The following is a 24,200-nucleotide window of genomic DNA, read 5'->3' as shown; positions in this document are numbered from 1 at the left end:
AAAAAAAAATAAAAAAACATGTTCTGTTTAACAATTTTATACTTTGTCATTATGACCAACAAAAGCAAAATTGTATCAGATAAACAACAATATTAACAGCAATCATTATAATTAAATGCCTTTGTATTTTTCTAACCTTTTAGTAAATTATTACTCACTGTACATCAATAATGTATGATAACATGCAATAATATAAATGTTTTCTGTGACTTAAACATTGTGTCTTAAGTCAGGTTATAGGTTACTTGGTTCAACCTTTTAAAACTGTTGGTGCTACAGTGACAGGAAATGTTTCAGACATGAAACTGTTCAGATAACCATAGAAGTCTTTACCAGCTCAATATAATGAAGTTTAGCAACACTGAAAAACAAAGACTAACCTTTGCTCCAGACTTGTGCAAAATGTATCTTTACTGTGAAAAGCAAGAGTTTCAGCTATGTCTGCATCAGCATTGTTACTTTCATGCAGAGAGCTGCACGATCTATTCGTGTAACTTTCAGATATCGCAATTAGCATCAGCTCACCTTCCACAGGAAGAATAGGGGCAGATGTGTTTTGAAAGAGATGAGGTCATTTTTCTTTTTTAGAAAGCTTTTATTTCTGAGAATAAAGGGATACTACAGCAAAAGTAAAGACGGTTTTATCTTTGGTTTAGTTTCAGTTCACTTAATTTATTTTGGTCTTAATATTTGATAAATGAGTATGACCAGCATCAGTTTCCTCCTTATGCAAATACCGCTCTGTGGGGACAAACTGACCTCTCTTAGAAGATCCTTTACAACATAAAACCAAATGTTTCTAAAGCTGAAAAAAACAACCTCCTTTTTAGGTCTCTTTTCTCTATAACCCAGGTAGTACAAACAAAAGGGGACCTCACCATTAGACCCAAACAGAACAATCGAAAGTTTATGCGAACAATCTGAGTTTTCCATTTGCCTTCAGACAATAGAGCCGCTAATGACTGCAGCTTATCACATCTCTAAAAGCGCTGTCCTTAAGGAGGGCCAGAGGGAAAAAAAAAAAAAAAAAACGGCTCCAGAAACATCATGTAAAAACATGCTTAGGTTGGTCTCTTATTGCGTTTGTTTGTGAATAATTGCCTGTCTTGCAGATCTGGCGACACTCAGACAGCTCCATTTCACTTAAAATACTTCTGCCAAGGTATTCAGCTGGACCCTCTGACACAAAAAGCTATTTAAACCTATTTTTCACAGCTGTAAGACGTGAAAAAGACCAGAGGTTATAATCATTTATAAACAGAGTCAAATGCTTAAATGATCTCTAAGCTTGTGGCTTTTGGTCTGCAATGCATCTGGTGGTTCATTTGCAGATGCACTGAGGCTACTTGAGTTATTTGGCCAGAAGATTTTCATACATAAAAAAAAAACACACACAAAAAAACAAAAAACAAGGCTTTAACCTAAAATACAAAAATATCACTCGTATCTTAACAGAGAATTGTTTTAAAAGCATCTCTTCTTTTTCTCAAACAAAGATTGAAGAGTATACCTTGAACATACCTTTTAAGGTTTCAGGTTAAATCAATATAGAGTGGTTTACCAGTTTGCATGTGAAAATTTAATATCTTTGGGAGATTTTAAACTTTATGATGCTGTTCTTGTACATGGTGGACTTACAAAAAGACTGACCTTAGAGTAATTTAAACAGGCTGTCTTTTTTTCTGAGGAAATTATTTGAATGTATGTCTTCATGCTTGCCAAACAATTATATAAATTCAACAATCTTATCAGAAGTTGCTAAATAAAATAGGTAATTATTGCCACCATGTTCTATTATCTTGAGAAGACTGCAGAGAGAGGGCATAACCAGCTGTGGATTTTGAGGCTAGTGCTGAGACAAGTAGAAGGAAGCCACAATACAATGCACTTTGTCATTTCTAACTTTTCCCTCTGAACACGGTAAAGTCAAGTAAACCCAAAACATCTACTTTCATTCATGAAGGTTTCATTAAAGAGGGACAATATTCTGCTGCTTTAAAACTAACTGCAATAATTTTTATTTGGCTACTAAAGCAGGAAAATTTAAACAAAATTTAAACAAAAGTTCAGAGCAACAAAAAAAAGGGACAGAATTACAGAGGCTACACAAGAAATGCAACTAGATGGAATAATAACTATGCTAATTAGCATATTCAATATGATCAGTATAAAGTTAAACCATTCTATTGAAAAATATAAAAAATAAATGAGACGTAGATCTCGTTCAGCTATTTGTTGGGTTATGAACATAAAGGAATCATCTTTGAACTGTGAATTTAACTTGGAGGTGGAATATAACTTGGAAAGGTTAGGGAAACAATACAGATGTTGTTTTTGTGATAAAAATGCAATCCAAGATCTATACTTTCATCTTGGATTACATGCTTATTACATCACTGCCTATGAGGAAGCAACAAAGGTGTGAGGCTGCACCCAAACCACAAGCGTGCAGGAATAAACCAAGTTCTCCAAAAATCTAAGAATTCTGTAAAAGACACATCTATGTCAATAATTTAAAAGAAAACGTATAAATAATATGTTAAAATAGTAAAACGGCCATCTAGAACACCAACTGTCATGGTGCTGATTGGACAATCACAATGCTGTTGAATAACTCTTATGCACCACATTGAGCGTTCTGCTCCACTCCTGACCTCAGCAATAGTTGCTTGTCTTTTCAAGTTCCTGTGTTGTAATCTAGTTGTCACACTCATTGTGTTAACCACAGGGATCTGAACAAATGCATGTAGATCAAAAGCAATGCTTTAAGAAACATCTGTTGTTCACCGTAGAAGAAAAGGTTGATGAGACGGAAAAAGCAACTAAAAACACTTTTGTGGTCAAGTCTCTTGGTGTGCAACCTTGCTCGGCCAATAGAAGAAAAAGCAAAAGAGAATACAGCTTCAAAGCTGCATTCAAAGGGACTATATTATCAATATCAAAAGACAATGTTACAGGGTCAACATCATATATTTCCAGATGGAAAGATACTATATCTCTCCTTCACATGTTTTCACGTGACAAACATAAAGATCATATGATAAGCCACATCAAGTAGTATATATAACTGGGAACTTATCACTAAATAGAGGATTTCACAGCTTTGCTTTTTTTTTTTTCGTACAATAATTTGAAAAATGCTGGTTCAGACAAACAGCCTTTAGATGCATCTTCATTATACCTGTATATAATATAATTCCACTATGAATCCTGCTGTTCTGGCCTCAGGTGACACGTGGCAACAGGTATCATAAGACAGAAATATATGACAGACAGGACAGCAAAAGTAGTGAAGGGGTTAGGTTATCTGAAGCTTTAGAGATCTTAGGTCCATACCAATTTCAGTGCTAAAAACCTACCATGACATGGTGCTTCAGCAGAGGGAAACTGGACTTAGATGTTTCTTAGAGGTTTTTATTTTAAGTGAAAGTAGCTGAATGAAAAGCAAACCACTGTTTTTTCCATCCAACAGGCTTCTTCAGCTCTGAACATGGATGGAAGTAACTGGTTTCCAACTTGTAGTCAGAACAGTCACACTATTTGGGCCATTAGGATCAATAAGGAAGAAACTAGAACACGAGTTATTGCCCTACCCTCTATTGAGATGTCCAGAATGAGGAGTTATTTTGGTCATGTGTCCAAAGCTATCAACTGCAGTAAAATTTGCAGGGGCTGCACTGTGGCTGCAGGCTAGGTGTTAGAAAGATTAAATCAGATGCTTTAAACTGCTTATTTGACATAGATGGCTTCTTATGACGCTCTCTTTTACCAAAATGTGCACATTATTTTATCCAAGTGTCTTTTGTCTTTGAGAAGTAAATTAACTTTGAGTCAGTGTTTGTCCATTGCTTCAGTCCTTGTGAGGACCATTTTTGGCTCAATGCAGTAGGGTTCCAATGACGGGCAGTTTAAGTTCCAGTACAGTAGGTGTTGAGACTAAAAAAGAAGGTTCTATATTTGTGGTTGTTGTTAGCAAGTCCAAAAGGACTAGCGCGTTGTGATCAGCATCTTTTCATATAAACGTATTGTTGTTGTCCTCCGAGTTGATGTGATGTTTTGTGATGTTTGGCAAGGTAAGGCAATGATATAGGGTAGCACATTTCAGTGGCAAGACAATTTAAAGAGTTGTACATCAGAATAGTAAATTACAGTACCATAAAGGCATCACAAAAAATAGAGAGTAAAAATTATCATAAAATAAGATTATAAATATACCCTTGAACAAACAAAAGTTTGACTAGAAACCTATATAAAATGTTGAGACAGCACAGCCAAAGGCCCCTCTAAGCTATTTGAATCTATTTGAATGACTTTATTTAATATTAGTTTAGCACAAAAACTAAACCATACCTCTTCATGTTTGGTTCTGGTTCTTGGTATGCAAAGTAAATTTAAGGAAAAACACCAAAAAGGTCTGGGTGGTTGATAGACTGACAGCATGTAGGTAAACAAGTATTTTAAAGTCTATTCTCTGAGCTACAGGGAGCCCGTGTAATGATTTTAAAACAGGGATGATGTGTTCTACTTTCCAAGCAGTGGTTAGGACATGGGCAGCAGCATTCATTATTAGTTGCAGCTGTAAGACTTTTTGAGCAGATCTGTGAAGACACCATTGCCACAATGAGTCCTTTACTGGCAGTAAAAAGTCCATTTTTTTTTACTAGGATAGAAATCCAGGCGTAACGTACATATTTTAACAAGTGACTATCTGTTGTTTCTTTGTAGAAGTGTTGCACTCTCCTTTCCACTTCCTATATGTAGTTTGGCCACAATGGGATCCCACTGGGCATTCATGCTTCTACTTCTAGAATTTACCTTTGATTTGAGATGTGTAGCAAAATACAAATAAAATGCTAACTTAATCTGGGAGGGATTTTTTTTTTATGGCTTGTTTGTTGTAGCCATGTGTCTAAGAGATGACAGAATTGCAATATTGAGATGTTTTAAGGGAATTATGTCAAACTCTGTGTGGGATATGGGGTGTCCGCTGGGCATACCCTTTAAATTAGTGAAAGTCAGAGTGAAAAAAAATGCACGCCCAGGAGAAGGCCAGTGGCTGGAAGTTGGGGGGGATTATGATGGGAGCTTCAAGGAAGAGGACTGCCATTCGGCTGGTTTTTGATTCAAAATTACCACAACATTTCTTGTGTAAGAAATTACGTAGTAAACTATTGGACCTAGCAACCATAATAGCCTGAAACAGAGAAACATGAACCATTACATTTTGATACATTTAAATTCTGAAAAATGTCAAGGACCTTAGCAATCATGGTATTTTAAAGCCCTGGGTAATCGCTGACAGTCCCTGGAATTCAAGAGTGTTTGTTTTAAACTTTGAGAAGAAGATCGGATCAGTTAAACTGTTTTACACCAGTTCAAAATCCCATATGTAACAATAAAAGAGAAACAACAAAGCACTGTATAGATATTAGATTATTTGGGAGTGGACTAACCTCCACGAACACCTTCCAGTGGGTAGAAGAAAGCCACAAGGAGATTCATGAGTACAGCCAGGTTGAAGGAGATGCTGCTCCAGAAGGACATGTTCCTGGAGCACCAGTAGAGGATGGGCTGAGCTAAAGAGCAAAATAGACAATTGGATTTTCACAATATTGAGTAACATGGTCCACTTAAAAAAAGAAAAATGTCATACATATAAATTATAATTGCTGTAAACAAAATAAATTGTGATTAAGTCTGAAAGGTCACATCTCAAACATCACAGATGTTATCCACATAGATTTTTTAAAGAGGCACAAAAACACGCATTTGGTTTTTTTGTCCCCTCAAGTATCACAAAAACTGAACCTGAATTCACCCTAAAGTGCAAATCTTTTTATGAATCTTAAAATATCAGCCCATATGAAACAACTCAGACCTTAGGACACTTCGGTTTACACATCACCGGCTGGTGTGCTGACATTTTGTACCAAAATACACAACAACAATGCACACATGCCTGCACATTAGTCACAACCTCCACTGTTCTTGGTCAGGAGATTGGTGGCGTGGCAAGCACTATTTTGAGGCCAGCCTTTCTGTAGAAAAGCAGAACTGGCACGTAAAGGCACTATATTCATGTCAAGTGGTTAGCACCAGGGGAAGAACACATCTCCTGGTGTGCTGATTCATTTATGTAGGAAGCAGAAGGTTGCTTCTCACATGTTGACACTGCAGACCAGCAACACTCCTGCATGCCTGACCATGAGACAAGCCACAACACGCTTCTCAATAAAGAGAAAAGCATAAACAAACACACGTCTTAGAGCAGAATCAGTCAGAGGTCAACAGAAACATGCAATGACCTGAAAAGGAAACCTACTTTATTAAAGTTCAGCCTACTTTTCTGCCCAGTCTTTCCACATCTACCTTAAACAAATGTGTTAAGTATAATGTTTTGATCGGTCAACAGAATTTAAATCAGATGACTGCAATTTGTGGTTCTTGTCAACAAAACAAGAATTAGGTCATCAAATTGACACAGAACTAAGCACCCCAGATAACTCAGACAAGTTAAATCCTGTCAAAGACAAATTTGACACTTATCTGACTGCACTAACAGTAGATAAAACATGTACAACCAAAGTAAAGCCCCTTTAAGGCTATAGCATGTTCATTTTTGACTCATACATCCACTACATTAGCTTAAGAAAAATAACATTTAACTAAAATTCATGTATAAAGAATAGTCTATCAATCCTAATGCATTCCTGCAGGATTCTTCTCTTTTACGTATAGACCTTGACAATTTGTTTTTATTTTTTTACAAGAAAGCAGGAAATTATTTATCATTATCTATTACCAATAGCATTCTTGACATGAAAAATCCTTATATCTATTTAAATCTTTTATATAAATAAGATATGACTGAAATTATTTTTCAAAAAACTTGGCTTTTTTATAACATAGACAAATTCTAATATGGTGTTCATAATTGAAACAAATGATTTTTCACCCGCATTATTTATTGTGATTTTAAAACATGTTCAGCAAATTGAGCTGTGTTATAACAGTGGTGATGCTTCCTTCAGCTTCCGCCAAATTCAGAGAAAGCTTTTGATGCCATTTGGTGATGGGCATAATTTCCTGGTGTCTGTATATTTTCATATATTTATGAGCATTAACACAATTGGTGTGAATTTGGCTGTAATTACTCTGTTTACTTTATATTCTGATTTTTTTCATTCTTAGTAAAGCAAGTAGTCACTATATTTCTCAAGAGCCTGTTGTGATCTGATCATCTGAGTAACAGGGAAGAAGGTAATGTTTTTGGGAAATCCGGCCAGGTCACAAGTTAAAGCAAAAAACCCTATTTAGATAAAGAATTTTGTTCCTGCTTTATTTGTTATAATGGGGACAAAGATGAGGGCAGCCTGCAGGGATGCAGAAGGATAAACTAGGCAGTAGGATATAAAAGATATAAAAGTTGAGGAGTGAAACGCACAGGGTACGGTGTTTGTGTTACCAGTAGCCTCTTGAGTACCTCGCAGCTTCTTCTGCCAATTCATCTCATTGAAGAGGTCCTCAGACCGTAGGAAAAAATCATTAATTTTGCTGCCTTGCTCATCCCGCTCTGTGGTGTAGTAGACTCGAAGTTTGGACTCTTGAGTGAGGAATTCACAGATGTTGGGAACAGGAAACACTATCTGCTCCATAGTACGATCCAGACGAACAATCTGAATAAAACCACAACAGCAGACATTATGACACTGACCAAAACAGCAGACACTCTTTTACTGGGTATCCTTTTTCTGCTTTTTATGGCAACATGTTCTTTTAACTTTACCAGCTGTTCTAAGCAGGAATTCTTTGCAAAGAAAACTCAACCAGCAACTTTCACACAAAACGTTTAACAATCTACATTCCTTCCACTTTGAAGTGAGCAGAAAGAAATGAGCAAACATGCCAAAGGTGTTTGGCATTCATCTGTGATGAAACTCAAAAAGCGTGCCAGCAACTGTTGAACATACGCCTCCGGTGAATTGTTTCTTTTAAAGTATCTTCTCAGGCTCTTTTAGGAAGTCTCAAAAGAATGTCCGAAATCTGTTTTAGCCGAGACATTTAGGCAACAACTGACCTCAATCTGAGCCGTGTGTTTGGCATAAAACTCCAGTGCTTCGTCTCCCTCTCCATACGTCCCCCCTGGCTTCAACATGGCCTGCAGCTCCTTGTTGTGACGTGCCAACTGAAACACATAAGATGTATTATTAAAATTATGCTGTTGGTGAAGTCCTTAAAACAGCCAAAGCTACAATAACAAAAGGTGTTGCACCATAAAGCCTCCTCCAGGAGTTAGGTTTCTAATTGCTAATTTCAACAAGGTTGTTTAATAGCAGCCTATGTAACAGTTTTATCAACAAGACTTAAAAATGGACACCAGCTGGAGATGCTATCTAGCCATTCCTGGTCACAAATACAGGTGAACATACAGCTCCATTCAAAAGCACACCTTGAACTTCTTGAGATTTTATCAACCATTTCTTTATTTTTTTTTAGGGAATTTTATGACATACTTGATGTGCCAAAATGTAGATATTATGTCCCACGTTCCGTGGAGATGCAGAATGTTCCTCCTCTTCATCCTCACCCTCCTCAGGCTCCTCCACTTCAATCTCACCCTGCATGTAGGCTTTTTTGATAACTTCAACCTGTAAGGCCCAGTAAGTTCAGAGAAGTATAATCTTAACAGCATGAGGTGGTTTCACATGGCGGTCATACTCACCAGCTCTTTGGGCCTCATGTTGTACAGTATTCTCTCTGCATTCTCACTGTCATGGCGACTCTCCATGATGGCAAGAAGAAGCTTAGATGCGTTGTTCTGGGGAAAATTAGTCAAAGGGGACTGAATTAAATCAATAAAATGATAAAGGAAAGAAACCGAAGAGGCGTTCTAAGTTATTAGGACTTTTTTCCATGTGCTGGGGAGCAACTGAACCCGACCAGGTGATGGCTTGGTTTGAGTGCCCGGTCCTGTCCAGTCAGTGTTGGACTGTAGGCGACCAAAATCCTGGACGATTTTGAAATTCCCCTCAGACATTTTTTTAGGTATGAAAAGTAGGACATGTCCGGGAAAAAGAGGACATCTGGTCACGCTACGATATCAACAATTTAATGTTTCAGTGAGTGAGTGCTTGTTGCTATGATGCATCTTTGCTCTGCCGCTTGGCTCACTGTAAACCAACCAATCAGTGCACAGCTCATCTAAATATTCATTAGCATACCATAAAAGGAAGAAAACTTGTCGTTTCATTCTAGGGCTTTTAACTAGGCTTGCATTAGGGCTCATAGAACAGCAAATATGCCATTTTCAGTCCGACCAATGTTACACTTCCTATTCAGAGACCTTAAAGACCAGCACCAAATACCCTATAGAATCATTCTATGACCCCTTTAAGATGTGCAGTATGTCAACACGTTTCACATTGGTCTACATAAGAAGACACAAAGCACAATGTCTAAAACATTTTACCCTGTAAGATATTTGATGTGTTTCTTATTAGTTGATCTTGTTTCGTAAAGGATCATTGATGCTAAACCAACAGTGCTTTAAACTCTAAAAAAAAACACTGTTTTGTTGTTGCTTTGCTGTCTTGTTTTGTTCTACCAGGTTGCATGATAACAGTTTAATGTTTAATGTGAGGGTTTCCAAAAGCTCCAGTAACTATAGCCTAATGGAGAGATTCAAGGAAATTTACAAAAAGGAGGCGAGTTATCTTACATCATGGCATCAGTATAATGTAGCATAAGCTTCGTTTTTATTTTATAGCTGCAACTTTTGTGTGCAAATTAACAAAAATGTGGCTTTATTTGTTAATTCTTTTGCTAGATAAGTATTTCATTTAACGTGCATGTAGACATAAGAACCATACGACAATCTAGCAATGTTCTTATACTTTATCACCAAATTAACTAAAGAGCACTCACTTTGAGCTCCAGAACAAGGTCCATCCTCTTCTTACCAAGAGGGTTGATGTCATTGAGAATCAGAGCAATGATGATATCAATACCATTGCATTCATGAGTTGCAATGCAGTTCTAGAAAATACAGAAAAGAGGAAAAATATAATTGACATAGGTTTACATATTCTAAACCTTAGGCGTCTATAGATCCTGGTTTGAACATTTCATCTCGACAAACCACAACACACAACCAAACTAGCATTGTCTTTTGAACAGATGACACCAAAGAGAAGTCTGCAGATAATGCACCATGCACATAACACCCATTAACCTTCAATCACATGGCGGAAGGAGGATTTCGGCTTGGTCTGCAGTCATATTACCAGGAAAGCTGCAGTTATTGACTTGCCCAAAAAGTACTTTGAATCTTGAATTATAACAAAGCAACTTATGAAAACTTAAACGTGTATCTTTAGCATATAGTGCAGACCTCAACTCTAAGGAAATGCTGTGGCCGGACATTTAAAAGAACTCTACATAACCAGATCGCCACAAACCTCAAACTAAAGCTGCATTCTACAGAAAGCGTTTCAAATGTCTTTTATGATTGCAAACAAAGTACCAGGCAAATTTTTCCCCCCACTCGACAACAAAGAATGAGGGAGGCTTTCTGGAGCCCCATGCGCTGGAACCTCATTAGTTTGAGGTGCTGACTTTGTGATACCTAAAGCTGCTGTTGCAGGGGCAGAGGACAGGATATCTCATTTCGGGGAGGATTAGTTGTACTAACATCCGAATGTGGGACTATGACGATAAAGCCTATATGAGTAAAGAAAGCCTAAACAAGCATTTAACACTAAAACCAATGGCACAACTTCAATAGCTACTGTTCCATTGCTTAGAGCAGCACTAAGATGGTTTTGAGACAAATTATTCCCAAGTAGAAAACCTCACATGAAGACGTAAAAACATAAATAAAATAAAAAAATAGTTACATAAAAAAATTACCCCATAGGCCGAATCATTTACAGTTTACCTGTAAAACAAAGCAGGTTTGGGGGGCCGTTACGCTAAATGCAGTGTAATGTTTTTCAATAATTAAGGAGTGAGATGGTAGAGAAGGAACAAAAATCAGCCATGTAGAGGTATTTCTAATCAGACACAGAGAAAATACTGAAATATGGGTCCTTCTGATTCTATTCAGAAAAAAATCCTGTGTGATAGGTTAATTTCTAGTTTAGTCTGTTTTTTAAAGACATGTGCTTCTGGTTGATTTCCAGATAACCAATTTATTTTTAACAGGATAAATACAAATGCTTGGTACACAGAGTTTTATTTGAAAGAAAAAAGAATGAAAAAAAATTGCAAAGGTTTTTTTCCCCCTACATTTAAAAATCATGTATCACTTCATGCTCCTCTAAAACTGAAATAAAATACACTGCGGTTTGTGGCTGAATTGTGGTAGAAGACATTGTATAATACTGCATACTGGCTTTAATCATTTTGCTCAAAAGGCCTCATTTGGGCTTATTTCTAAAAAGAAGTCTTAATAAGTCACAAGGATTATTTATTTAGAAAGATAAATGGACGAGGTGTTTAAGGATTAGTTCGTGTGAGCCTAGTGACTCACATGATTGGAAGCAGGTCAACGACTAACATGACCCCAATGACAATTAAACCCTGAACTTTCAAATCCGTATGGCTCAGAGCCCCAGAAGAAAAAATAAAATCATTCGTGCAAGCATTGCTACTTTCATTTAGTACTGAAACACTCTTGGTGAGAATGTTATATGGCCAAACACTTGTCTCAGTGTTTCCTTTATTAACCGATTTAAATTGAGACCTTTTATGTTTGGTAATCCCCTTTCAAGCAGTTTAAGGGAACTGAAATTAGTTCATACAGCCACCGGCTTTAATCAGTCACAAGGTTCACACTTGAGCAAATAATTTTGACAAAGCCACATCAATAGAGAAAATATTTTACACTTTATTTTAACGCCTCCCCCTAAATAAATAAATGCTTGTCAAAACAGAAATCAATCCAAACTGCAAAGACCTTAATGTTGAAGTCAAACCTTCAATCTGTTTGCACAAGTATGTTCAGAGGAGTTTTATTATCACCTGGTTCTCATGACAAGGACCCTGACAGTACTCCGTCAGACTCTCCACAGTCTGATTGATGAGTCCTACATTCTTCTCGTTGATGTATAGTCCCAGAAGCCCTAGTCCTCCTGTGGTGCTGCCGCAGATGCAGTCCAGGAACTGCAGAGTCTCACACACCAGATTATAGTTGTTCTTGTTGTTCTGATTACGTAAGAAATTCTGAAGAATGACAAGATGAAAACAACAACATCAGAAAGAGCAGTTTAAATTCTTTTATACAGTGCTGTAGTTACCTTAAATGGGGTCAATGCCTTTAAGATGGTAATAATACAGAGACTTAGAAAAGCCCTCATTCCTTTTTTTCACAACAGAAAACTTTAATTTATTTAGATTTTCCTTTCAGTTCTAACACAAAGAAGTGCATAACAATAATGAAGTAGATGTTTCTTTAATTGCTTATAAAGTTTTCATTGTACTTGACTCTGACATTTTAACACATGAATATGTCTCAATCTAGAGCTCGACTATTTATTGAATGATACTTAAATCTACAATCTCAGTGTGTGCAATATTCAAGTAAAATAAAAAAATTATAATGGTGATATAATCAATTTTTTGCATGTTGATAAATTATTTGATCAACTGGATGAAATCTAACAGCTCTCAACGACCTTGGTATCATCGCTGGAGTTTTAAGCTATAGCGTTGCATACTTACGACTTTATTTTATATCTTGAAGCCCTCATTAGATCTGGACTGTTCTGTAGCATCTCTGGCTACTGTAGGGGTCATCCCAGTCCAATTCTCAATCTTTGATAACCTCTGACATTTTAGTTTTTCTACAGGTTTGCCTAGTTATTAAATTTATCAATCTTTCAATTAACTCTGTCAAGCTTCCCCGTCTCTGCTGAAAAAAGCATTCCCACATCATGACACTGCCATTACCATGTTTAGCAAGTGTACTCTAAACCCTGATGCCTATGTTTAAAAAGCTATAGCTATAGAGAGATCAAATTACACACACTTTGACACCATCTATTGATAAGGTTACTTTTTGAATAGACCCAGTTGAAATGGATTGTATAGATGAACAAGATTGCATGTCACACCTCCTTACAAACTTTAATAGGATTTGGTGGGTAAAACAAGGTCATCCAGACAGACATTTTTTACTAATTTCCATCCCGGTTTAGAGAGTAAACAGAATCTATTCAAGAAGGAAGTGTTCTGTCTGGGCTGCTGGAGCTTTCAAATACACACCATCATAGTGAAACCAGACCAAGACATTAAAGATATGGAAACAGCAAGTTCAGGAAGTTCTGCAACTAGTGCCTATTTTCAACATGGTTTCATTTCTGTATAACCGAATGCAAAGATTGAAATTCAGAATGGGTAGGAAGCCTGATGACTGGTGAGAGGCAGGGCGATTTACGTAAAATGATGTCCCGACAGTCAGAACAAATATGAAGGCTAACCTGCAGATCTCTGTTGTGGTTCTCACAGAGCAGCTGCATAAGGCGCAGGATGGGCTGCATGATGGTGATGATGACACTCATCTCGCCTTCGTCTTGGCCCTTATCTGCAGTCTGAACAGGGGTACCGTCGGCAGCCGCCTGGTGCTCCTCGGCCTCCGCCTCACGACGGTAGGTTGTGAAGGCCTTCTTGGTGACAGCAGAGGCCTCCACCAACTGCTCCTTCACTTCCTCAGTCACCATCGCAACCACTGGCACATCTTTCACTAACCAAAATCATAGAAAAGTGAGTCAAATAGAGAAAAATCACTGAAATTAGATACCTAATTAAAATAATGGTACAGTATTTATTAAAAACTTCTGTAGTGCCACAAGCCATCTTCTGTTCTATATCTCCCTTACGCTGCTGGACATTTTTTTGTCTAGCAGCATAACAACATTTAACATACCTAACAGATCAGAGTATTTAAAGACCAGGAAGTCAGATCAAATACAGAACTGGAAATAGAGGTGTGTGTTTTCACATTAGGGATTCACAATTGGTTTTAGTTTAAAAGCCACTGTGTCTTTTTAAAGCCATTTCACCTCATGTTTTGTTGGTGCCTCCAACTACTGATCCTCCCTCACCTTTCTTCCGCATCGGCATGTCTTTGTCTGGCGGTTCCTCCTCCTTCTTTTTGCTGCCCAGGTCGCTGGTGTTGACTGTAACAGTGGCTTTAATCTCCTGCTGGGCCAGCTTCATGCGCTCATAAAACACCTTGAAGAATTTTTCTGACTTGTTGTCTCCAGTTAAACGGTTATAAAATGACCTCTGGAAAAACGAAAACACAAGATAACTTTAAAATTTATGCCGGTTCTGTTATTTTCCTAAATACAGGCAAAAAGACAGTTTAACAGCAGAGGACTTCTCTTTATTTGCAGAAAAAAATATAAGGGGTGTAATGACAAAATTATGGCCTATTACAGAACCCTGATGATACGTGTCACGATACTTGGGTCACGATACAATATTGCATTATTGCATTATCACTATATATAGTATCCATGTTGTTTGGAGTTTGAGTTAGTCCACTGTGACTGCCTCAACTACAGATATGGTGCTGCGCTGTGCAACAAAAGGGCTCCACAGCGCTATATGCCCGGTTGGCAGTGCAGAGGTAGACCATTTTCTCTCATTACTTTAGGTAAAAAAAAGTTTAGGAACGGAAAGATCGATATTATATCGGGCAGCTGAAAATGACGATATATCGCTAAAAAGATTTTTTCCCACACCCCTATTTCTTAGCAAATTTGTTGCTATATTTCTAGACCTTGTTAGTGACTATTTTTTTAAAAATACCTACCTTCCCTGTGTTGTTGGAAAATTTGGTTACAACTTGAAATCACTCGCAGTTTCTCGTGTTCAGCAAAAAGTGAGTAAGCCAGCAGTGGCTGTAGTCAAAAGAACAACTCTCCTCTGTTTCCCCATTGAAAATCAATCTTATATGTGCAAAGCTTCCACTGACCTTCCCTACAGCATAAAAAAATATATAATATTCAACATAAAGTTCTTATTTCTCTCGCACTAATCTAGCACCCTCCCTGTATTAAATCCATAAACAGCATAATTCAATCTTTGTCATGTGTGTCCCCAAGTTAAACTTGACAACATAAAATTTATATAGTTTTGCTTTAGCCAAAATATTATTAAGCACTTGAAATTTTTTTTTTCAAGTTTACCTTTAGTTTTAAACATATTTAGTGTATTTGTAATCACTTAGTGTCTGTCCACTGATAGTCTCTCTCTCCTATGACTGGATTAAAGCATCACCAAGTTGGCAATCTAGATAAGGACATCAAATGATTTTTAGGACAGCCATTGCTGACTTTCTTTGCTGGCAAAAGTGCCTTCTTTATAGAAGTAATACATCTAAAAAAAAAAAAGTAAGATATTACACAGCACCTTGGATAGGAAGGCATCTGCTTTAAACTTAACAGTTGCCCAAACCACATGTTGGGCTAGGAGACAACACTGTGCTATATAAAGATATGACGTTATACCACTTATAATTAGTAATATGTCAAACCCTCAGTAAGAAATTATTTAAAAGCACCATTTAATACTACTGCTGGCTAACTGTTAGCAGCTAACAATATCAATTTTAGCATTTCAACTTTTGCTTACGCATAATTGGCTACACTGAAGGGGTTGTTTTACCACTTTTTGATTTTAACAGATATCTGGAAATTGAAGTCTTTTCAACTAAACTATTGTTAACTATTCCATAGCAAATATTGACCCCAGGAAACACTGATTTGTTTAAAATCTATTCATGATCGCAAAAAAGCAGAATTTACAGTATGTTTTAAGAATAAGGGATACCTTAGAATTAGGCTAAGCAGGAATATATGTATGGACGAGTCTGAACCAAGTTATTTCATACTTAAGGTTCCTTTAAAATAGCCTCTAATCATTGAGAACTTTATTTACTATAGATGATAACATGTTGGTTTTTCAATGAAGAGGACGAGCAGAGGCTCCTAAAAAAAAAAAAAAGAGTAGTATGCAAATCCTTGATTGTGGGTTGTGGATTACTGGATTCAATTATGTAACAGCTTTATAGTTAGAGCTCAGGAACTTTTCTGATGATTGACAAAGAACCTTATGAACCCACAATTGGTTTTAATTAAAAACTTAAGCAAGGTTTTAACTGGAAATCTTTTACCAACAATCTGTTTTTTTTAAATATTTTTTCATTTCTGAATAGAAACTTTTTAGCAATTATCCTTAATATGTTGTAAGGCTTATACTTTAATTGCAGTGAAGAGAGACTGGGTAATAATTCCTGAGATAACAGATGTTGGACGGCCGCGCTAGCCCAAAGAATACCGGTACAGATAATAAAACCGGCCCAGCAGAGGCTACACTTGCTGAAGAAACTGAAACAACCCTCACTTTTTACCAGCATATCACAACATCCCACATAAGTGTGGTTTAGAGTTTGCAGATGCATTTACTATTTCAGTGTGGTCATCCAACAGCACAATGCCAAATAAGAAGGTCCTGCAGAAGATAGTGACGGGAACTGAAAGGGTCATGGGAGGGTTTTATGCGCTTTCAGAGATCTGTTTCAGAACCACTGAAGGACTAGGGCCCAGAAAGTCATTAGACACTTCTCATACTGCCTTCATACACGTTTACAAAAGTAGAGCTGCTATACTGCAACACAACTTCCTGCCACAAGATGAATTGCCGTTAGAATCTTTAGAACAAATGACTGCAATATTGCAACACTGGTTAACAAGTTGGTGTTTTTATCCTTTTGTTATCCAATTGATAACCTACCAGAAAACTGTGCTTTGTGTAAATAGTTGCTTTCAAATGATTTGGCAATATACTCTTAATTGGTCTATAATCCTTATCCTAGTTTACTATAATAAACAATCTAACAGAACTGAGTAATTAAACAATCTTATCTATTATTACAATAATTATTACCGTCATCACGATTACTATAGTCATCGACATGACAAATTCTTTACTAACAAAGTCACAATGTCTTTTATTTATTCATTAAAACAATATTTGGTTTTATGACGTAAACTCATTTTAGTCTTATTGACTAAGGAAGAATTATAGTTCAGATCAGGCTGGTTTGTTTAAAAAATGTCAAATATGGACAATAACTTAAAAATAACTTTTATAAGTCTACTTATAAGCCTAACATTCTGCATAAAAAGTTTCTTTAATGTCCTAATGTTAATCATTTGTTAAAATTGGTAAAACACCAAAAATAATAGGATTGAAACATGGGTCTGTGTAAATAATGTGGTTCATTTTACATATTCAATAACTAAATAAATTAACTTTTCAGTACTATTTTAACTTGAGTATGACTGTGTTTGATTTTTTTCAAAATATCCCCTGTTGTGCTGTTATGGTTTCGGTCGCAAGGCAGTAATTCAGTTGTTTGGTTTGACACAGTTACATAAGAGTCATTTCACAGGAAAACAAGCTCCTCTGTGTTCACCTGACATTACCCTGCTCCTGTGACCCTTGACCAGTGACATATTTGTGGCATGCTGGTGACAATGCTGGATGTCAATGTCTACAAACACTCCGTCGACAGCAAAACCCAAGACAAGAGGTTGGATTAGTTTGCAGCAGATTACAAAAGCATGCAAACAAAAAAGACTTCAGCCGTAAAACCAGTCCCTCAACTCATCCGCATATTGCTCATGCACATACTTCAAAGCGTGCATGCGTTTAACAGGAAAGTAAAAGCTTCAAACACAAGCTGAATTTGTGTGACAACAAGAGACCCTAATGAAGTTTTTTCAGATGTAATTGTTTTGTTAAGTGGGAAGGTTTACCAAGGAAATGGCAGGGAAGTAAATGTTCTACACATGATTTAAGAACAAGAGGGAAACCTTCTGCGACAGCCTTGTAAGTAGGAGCTGTTTTTTTTTTTTTCTGCAATCTCCTCATCTGTTCTAGCCCATTTTCCTTGTAACAATGCCCACCCCTCCTTACATAAGAAGTGTAATCAGCTGAGTGGTTACAATGAGGGCACACAGCACCTCAGCGCTAAACACTTACATCAGCCCACAGAGGACGAGCTGCAGAGTGCCAGGCATGGGGAGAGAGGAAAACCCTGTCCTACTTTCATTGCCAGAATGGCACGAAGGGAACGTGTGGTGTGAGAGGAAAAGAGTCAGAAAGTAGGAAGGGAGGTGGGGTTGGTTGATGTAAGCAGGACTTATCACGTACAGAGATTCTGGGGCAGTTTAGAAAGCAAGTTACATAAGACTCTATCCAGGCTCAGCCTAACTCAATTAGTTTTCTAACAGTGGAGAAAAAAATACACACAATGAAACAGAATCGCTGTGCATCACACTTAGGTATCATACTTGTGCAGAAATAATTTGGTAACAGCAAAAAGGACAAGCAATTGAGTGTGGACTTGCAGAATTACCTGGCAAGGGGCCGGAAAGGGGGGAGAAAAAAAAAATAAAAATCACATTACTTCATCAATTAACTTTTTTTTTTCTCCTCTCTTTATGCAACAATTTCCTCCTGCTTGTTTTTCAAGCAACTAACAAGACGGGGTCATTTACTGATAGCGATCTGATAAACAAACAGCCTTTTTCAAGGAGAAACATTCCTCCAAACAAAACAACAGCTCCGGGATTCTATGTATTAAAAACAGAACTCATGACTTGTTCCATAAAACTCAATTTCTTCACATTCATTTTGTTAGCACTTGGCTGTCGTACATGCCCTGGGCAAAAGGAATAGCATGAAAATGTTGCATTGGGGTTCTGTTTGCTCCAATTCAGGGTGGATATCAAACTTAATTTGTTTTCAACCAAAGTATATCTGCTGATGATGATCACTGTGGGGTAAGAATGGTAAATAACTTTGCTCAGACATGTCTTGGCTTATTCATTTCTACTTCAACTATGGAATTACAAGTTGTCTGGTATTTTTAGTAAAAAAATACTAATGGTTTGTGTATCACTTAAAAGGTTCAGTGAGTCAATTCAAGTCCCGTTTTTACATCTAAAGGATGGTTGCATAGCGTTTACCGGAAGATGGATGAAGTTAAATACAATGCAAAGCCCTCACTTATTCTACAAGTTTAAGGTATTTTAATTTCTCAAACAGCTCCAAGGCAATTAATTTAAATTTAAGTACTTTTTTCTTAAAATAAGTTAATTTTTCTTTCTTTTTTTTTTTTAATTGAGGAGGTAAGTGAGACACTTTGCCAATGGAAAAAGACAATTTACATTTAAAATAAGAACAAACAATAGCATTGTCTTATTTCAGGTGCTTAAAATAAGATAATTAAGGTAATACGATAATTAAGAGTAAAAATACTCATTCCATTGGCTAATCATCTAATTTACCTACTCAGATTTAGAGTAAATACACTTGATTTAAGAAATTTTTACTTATTTTTAGATCTTTTTTGCAGTTTACAACTTCCCAAAATACTGGCAGTTACTTTTTAACATGACAACAAATACACCATGAGTCAGAACATTTAAAGAAAAAGGTCCAGCTTAAAAGGTGATTAACCTCTCAAGATAATGTGTTCAGCACATGCTTCTCCTTAGTGCTTGTTGAGTCATTCTTAAAATAAGCTGTCAGTCAGCCAATTAGCCTGAGCTCTGTCCACGGGGGAGATTGACCCTTTTTGTGCATCACTACGGAGCCATTAAGGTCGCTGGGAGCCGTCCTGCTGTTGCCAGTCATGTAGGTTTAGACTCACATGCCGCTCCCTCCCATAATCTACAGGATCAACATGGAGGCACAGCGGGGCCTTTTCTCTGATGATTTACCGCATCTACTTTTTACTTCACTTCCTGTCAGATGCCACTCTGGCTCCTGGCATCAACATGAGACGGTTATGTAAGGCCTGTTTATACCACCAGCTCTCTGGTTTTACTCGCCTCCCGCCTCTGCAGCCTGACACCTCAGGTTGTGACAAAGCCATCTCTGTTCTTATTGGGTAGCAGCTCTTTGATAGTTTACAACCGCCCAGCTGGCATCCACTGATATCTACTCTTTAAGGATGTCACAAGACAGCCACATACCATGGGTCATTTAAAGTGACGCATCTTCTCAGAAATCTGTGCAGGCAAACGGCCAAGCAAAGTCTGGGTTTGTTCCAATGACAACCGAAATGAACAATCTGACATAAACAGCTCAAAATTAAGCTTCCCTAAAGTAAATCATTTGAAAAATGACACCTTTTGCTATATTGTGGTTAAAGGAGAGCTGGAATGTTGATGGTACTATTGCCTGGAAACTCTCTACACAAAATCTTTTTAAAGCTTTCCAAGAGGCAGCCGTGCAGCGAACTTGAACCAAACAGAGAAGAGGACGGGAAACATGCTGAGAAGGAGCTGAGGGGGGCTGCATTCGACAACAAGCCTCTCGAGTAACTTCGGTGGCACTGTTTGCCCCTATGACTACAAGGGATCACATGCAACCAGAAAACGTGTTGAACAGATGTTCTCTGTGCAATGAGCAAGAAAAGGCGAACACCAACAGTCTCACAGATTTTTGTTGTGCCAAAAGCTTTTTTTAATTCAAAGTCTATCGTTATTTGCATCATTTTGTGTTTTTACAAACTTTTACCTCATCTTTTTTAATTGACCCCACCTTTTTAATTTGATTGAAGTGTTTGGCAGCTTTGCGTCCACAGCTCAGATTTCCTGTTTCCCTTGTTATAGAGATATAGAAAAAGATATATACTACCCAATCCATCTTCACTTGTTTTGGACAAATATAATAGCAACAAAAAAAAGCTCAAAAGAATTTGATTGAAGAGTCAATCTAAAGACATTTTCCATGTATTGGTGATGACCAAAATCAGCAGCTTTGTCCTTGTACTGCCACAATCAGAATTAGAATTCCAGGTTTTCTCTTCTCCGTTTTTGCTAGGATAAACACAGTAGTTAACCCTGGATTGCATAACCATTGTTTTTTGATTACAAACACAGTCTAATATTTTTTCCATGACTCTATATAACATGCATGATGTGAGAGGAATGCCACTTATCTTATCCTCTCTTCAAAACGGAAAAGAAGAGAACTTCACGTGGCATGTTGGGAAAAGACTACAAGGAAACTACTACTTGCTACAACATATCGAGAAATACTTTTGCTGAAAAAGTCTCTCATTTTGTCTACATCGTTTCCACATTTAAACTTATGGCCTGCTTTATGTGTCTGTGTTTTAGTTAAATAAAACACAAGTCCTACAAATGGGAATTTTGTTGAAAACAGCATAAAAGGACAAAGGAAAGTAAGAAACAAAAAACTTTTTGCAAATATTATATGTTGACATTAAAGAAATACAAATTGTAATAGAAGAAAAAGGTACAGTGATAAGCTAAGGGAAGTTAAAAATAGGAGGAATCTGATGAATAACAAATGTTTCAAGCGCCACTTTGCTTCCTTAAAGTTTTTAACATTGAACTGAAATCTGGGCCGATACTTCTTAGTATCACCTTAGTAAAATTATATTCTCATTTTGACTGTTAGATACAGGTTACATGCTGCTGTTTAATTTATGCAATAAAAGTTCATCAAACAAACCACGGTATGAGGAGGTGAATTAACAACAGTCCAACTTTCATGGTGATTTTCTGCAACTTTCACAAATAGCTTTGAAGCACTGGCCTGAGGTGACTCCTTCCTGTCACTGCGGTGACATGTTTTGCTGAAATCGATCCACTACCGTTACTGAAGTTACAACATAGCCGAATTGGCAAGCAGTGTGAAGTGTGAGGACAATAACAGGCAGCACTGGTTTATAACTAAATTTGCTGCTGAATCTCACCAGTTCTGAGATTCTAGCACATTTGGTCACAGGATGTGGCGGCTGGAGCGGTCGACGGGGTGGGGGGGGGGTCTTTCATTTCAATGAAAATGTTTCCTGCCTCCGTAAATTTCTCACCGTGTGAACACTGCTTTTGTTAACACTGGAGGCTTCAAGTGGGCATGAGTAGAGCAACCAGCTGCAGGCCTCACCAGACACCTGTGAAATACATACTTTGCTGCTTCTCTGTCATATGTGCGCATGATATGCTCGAAATCCAGTTAGTCGAGTCCCAGTGTGTTCTGAGTTTTTCTAACAGGACTTTACCTTTACTTGCCAAAACCTGCTTAGTGTAACATTACCCCTCCTTTTTTCAAGAGGATTAAATTATGGTTCATTTCAACCTGAACCCAAGCTTTAAGTATGTTTTTAAACTCTCTGTAATCCAGGCTTTTTCCCATAGCGTCTGTTGGCTCGCTTACAACTCCGAATTGCCCTGAAAGCACACAACCAGACCGCTCGCATAAATCTGGGTTTTTTTCTGTTGTTTTTCATTCAGGCAACAATGGCCTCTCTGTCTTCAAAGGGGGCCATGCAACCAATTGTTGTGCAAAACAGGAAAATGTGAGAGATCTGCTGATGCATATTAAATTCACTAAGAATCTTTAAAATTATTTTACAGAGCTAGATTTTTTTTAGAATTAATCTACACTTTAGGAATAAATATAACGATACTTTTTCAAATTTCCCATCAATTATTTTGCCACATTTTACCTTGAAACTGTTTCGATAAATCAACAAAGGTAGAAAATGCAGAACCTTTCTGCAAGGATTCCTGTTATATAAACATGCAAATGTCTTATGGAACATATTTTTTTGATAGTCAAATCATTGCTCTAAATAAAACCTCCCTAATCTAATGTGCACCCTTCAAACATTCAAATATAGCAACAGGCCAAAAAGGAAGATATTTTATTACAGTTAGGTGTACTGTACAGTTAACATAGTCAGTACTTGGTCGAGGCTCCTTTTACTACATCAGTGGGCCATGAAACGAGGGTGAACAGCCTGTAGTAAAAAATGCCATGTTACTCTACCAGTGGCCTTCAGCTAATGTACATTGCTTGCTTTAGTGGGACTTTTCCCATTAGTTCCAACATGCAGTTAAGGTCTGATCAGAGTTTGTTGGGAAATCCAGAACTGTGGTTTTATGGTCCCTAAAGCAAGAATTTGTGCTTGCGGCAATGTGGGCAGGTGCCAAGTCCAGCTGGGAAATGAATTAGATATATCTATAAGCATGTCAGCAGCAAGCAGCATGGAATGCTTCAGAATTTACTTTAAATGGCTGCATTGACGTTAAGCTTGATGAGACAAAGGGGGCAAACACCAGGAGATTGCATGGCTCAGAAAATTATCTCCATCAATTTAGAAACTTCACACTGGAACACAAGCTACTTGGATTCTAGGTTTTGTTGGTTTTCCTTTAGACTCTGGGACCTTGAACTTCAAAGAAGGGAATAGGAACATGCCCTACAATTCTCTCAACGTTGTCGCTGTTGCTTGTGTATATTTTATGCCACTCTACCTTTCCACACAACTTTAAATTTCTTCACTGATCTGAAAACTTTCATTGCTTAGCTTATGCTCCTACTGGACGGGGGTGATGACTGTATGGTGAACGACTCCAAAGTCAGTGATTGTCCTGTGTAGGCCCCCCGACTTCTGGATTTAAAATTGTTTTTAAATCCATGTTATGGAGAAATCAAATTTTTTGAGAAAAAAAAAAAAAAGTGAATTCAATGGCTGTAAAAATACAAAACATAAAAAAAAAAAAAAAAACCTCTGTTGATAATTTATCTACACAAAATGTTACTTTTTTCGGTTGAACTAGTGACATTCAGTGCAATACAAAAATTAAATCAAAGTTAATTCATAAAGTTTGACAGAAGTATCCAAATGAAGCCTGTAAGGAGTGCCATTTTCTCAAGTAGTACCACAGAACCAACTGGAACTCCAGTGGCCTGTGGGTTGATTCCTTGTTGCTTTATTTCTATCAGCAAAGCATGAATGAGTTAAGGTTCTGCTTGGAATGTCAGGAGGCCTGAGGCTCTGGGCGTCACTCAACCAGGCAGCGTTCGGCACTTATGTAACAGAAGTGATGCCAAGGCTTTTGTTTAGACCCAAGGAAGTCAGGTCTCGTCAGGTAAGAGCAACATGCAAATCTGAGGGTATTATGCAAGATAGCCAGCAACATAACACGCTGTAAAAACCACAAACCAGAACTCCCTGATAGATGGTTTTATGAGTCGCACACAAACATGCAGATAAAATATGCACAGATACCCTGACGCATGCAACCATACACCCAGCAAAGCTGAAATAATTTAATTTCAACAGTGGCTCTCAGTCCTAA

At 37.4% G+C, this 24,200-nt stretch overlaps 1 protein-coding gene across 13 annotated transcripts in view; it reads right to left on the bottom strand.

Moving 5' to 3' along the window:
* The window catches only part of LOC107082357 (inositol 1,4,5-trisphosphate receptor type 1-like), a 111,770-nt gene that overhangs the window by 30,127 nt on the left and 57,443 nt on the right, over positions 1 to 24,200 (bottom strand). For 9 of the 13 annotated variants that reach the window (XM_015371001.1, XM_015371007.1, XM_015371003.1 and 6 more), the window contains 9 exons: positions 14,103 to 14,286; positions 13,479 to 13,741; positions 12,022 to 12,222; positions 9,925 to 10,035; positions 8,723 to 8,818; positions 8,514 to 8,648; positions 8,078 to 8,185; positions 7,445 to 7,676; positions 5,454 to 5,576 (listed from right to left, as the gene is read on the bottom strand). In XM_015371001.1, the coding sequence (XP_015226487.1) occupies positions 5,454 to 5,576; positions 7,445 to 7,676; positions 8,078 to 8,185; positions 8,514 to 8,648; positions 8,723 to 8,818; positions 9,925 to 10,035; positions 12,022 to 12,222; positions 13,479 to 13,741; positions 14,103 to 14,286 (1,453 nt within the window). The remainder of the gene's footprint in view (positions 1 to 5,453; positions 5,577 to 7,444; positions 7,677 to 8,077; positions 8,186 to 8,513; positions 8,649 to 8,722; positions 8,819 to 9,924; positions 10,036 to 12,021; positions 12,223 to 13,478; positions 13,742 to 14,102; positions 14,287 to 24,200) is intronic. The other 4 variants (XM_015371006.1, XM_015371012.1, XM_015371013.1 and 1 more) reach the window with 1 other exon arrangement.

This window comes from Cyprinodon variegatus, unplaced genomic scaffold (assembly GCF_000732505.1).
Source record: "Cyprinodon variegatus isolate N-32 unplaced genomic scaffold, C_variegatus-1.0 Scaffold51, whole genome shotgun sequence".
In the NCBI taxonomy this organism is placed as follows: Eukaryota; Metazoa; Chordata; class Actinopteri; order Cyprinodontiformes; family Cyprinodontidae; genus Cyprinodon; species Cyprinodon variegatus.
The sequence above is the reverse complement of the archived record's forward strand: the minus strand, read 5'-3'. Positions and strand labels throughout refer to the sequence as shown.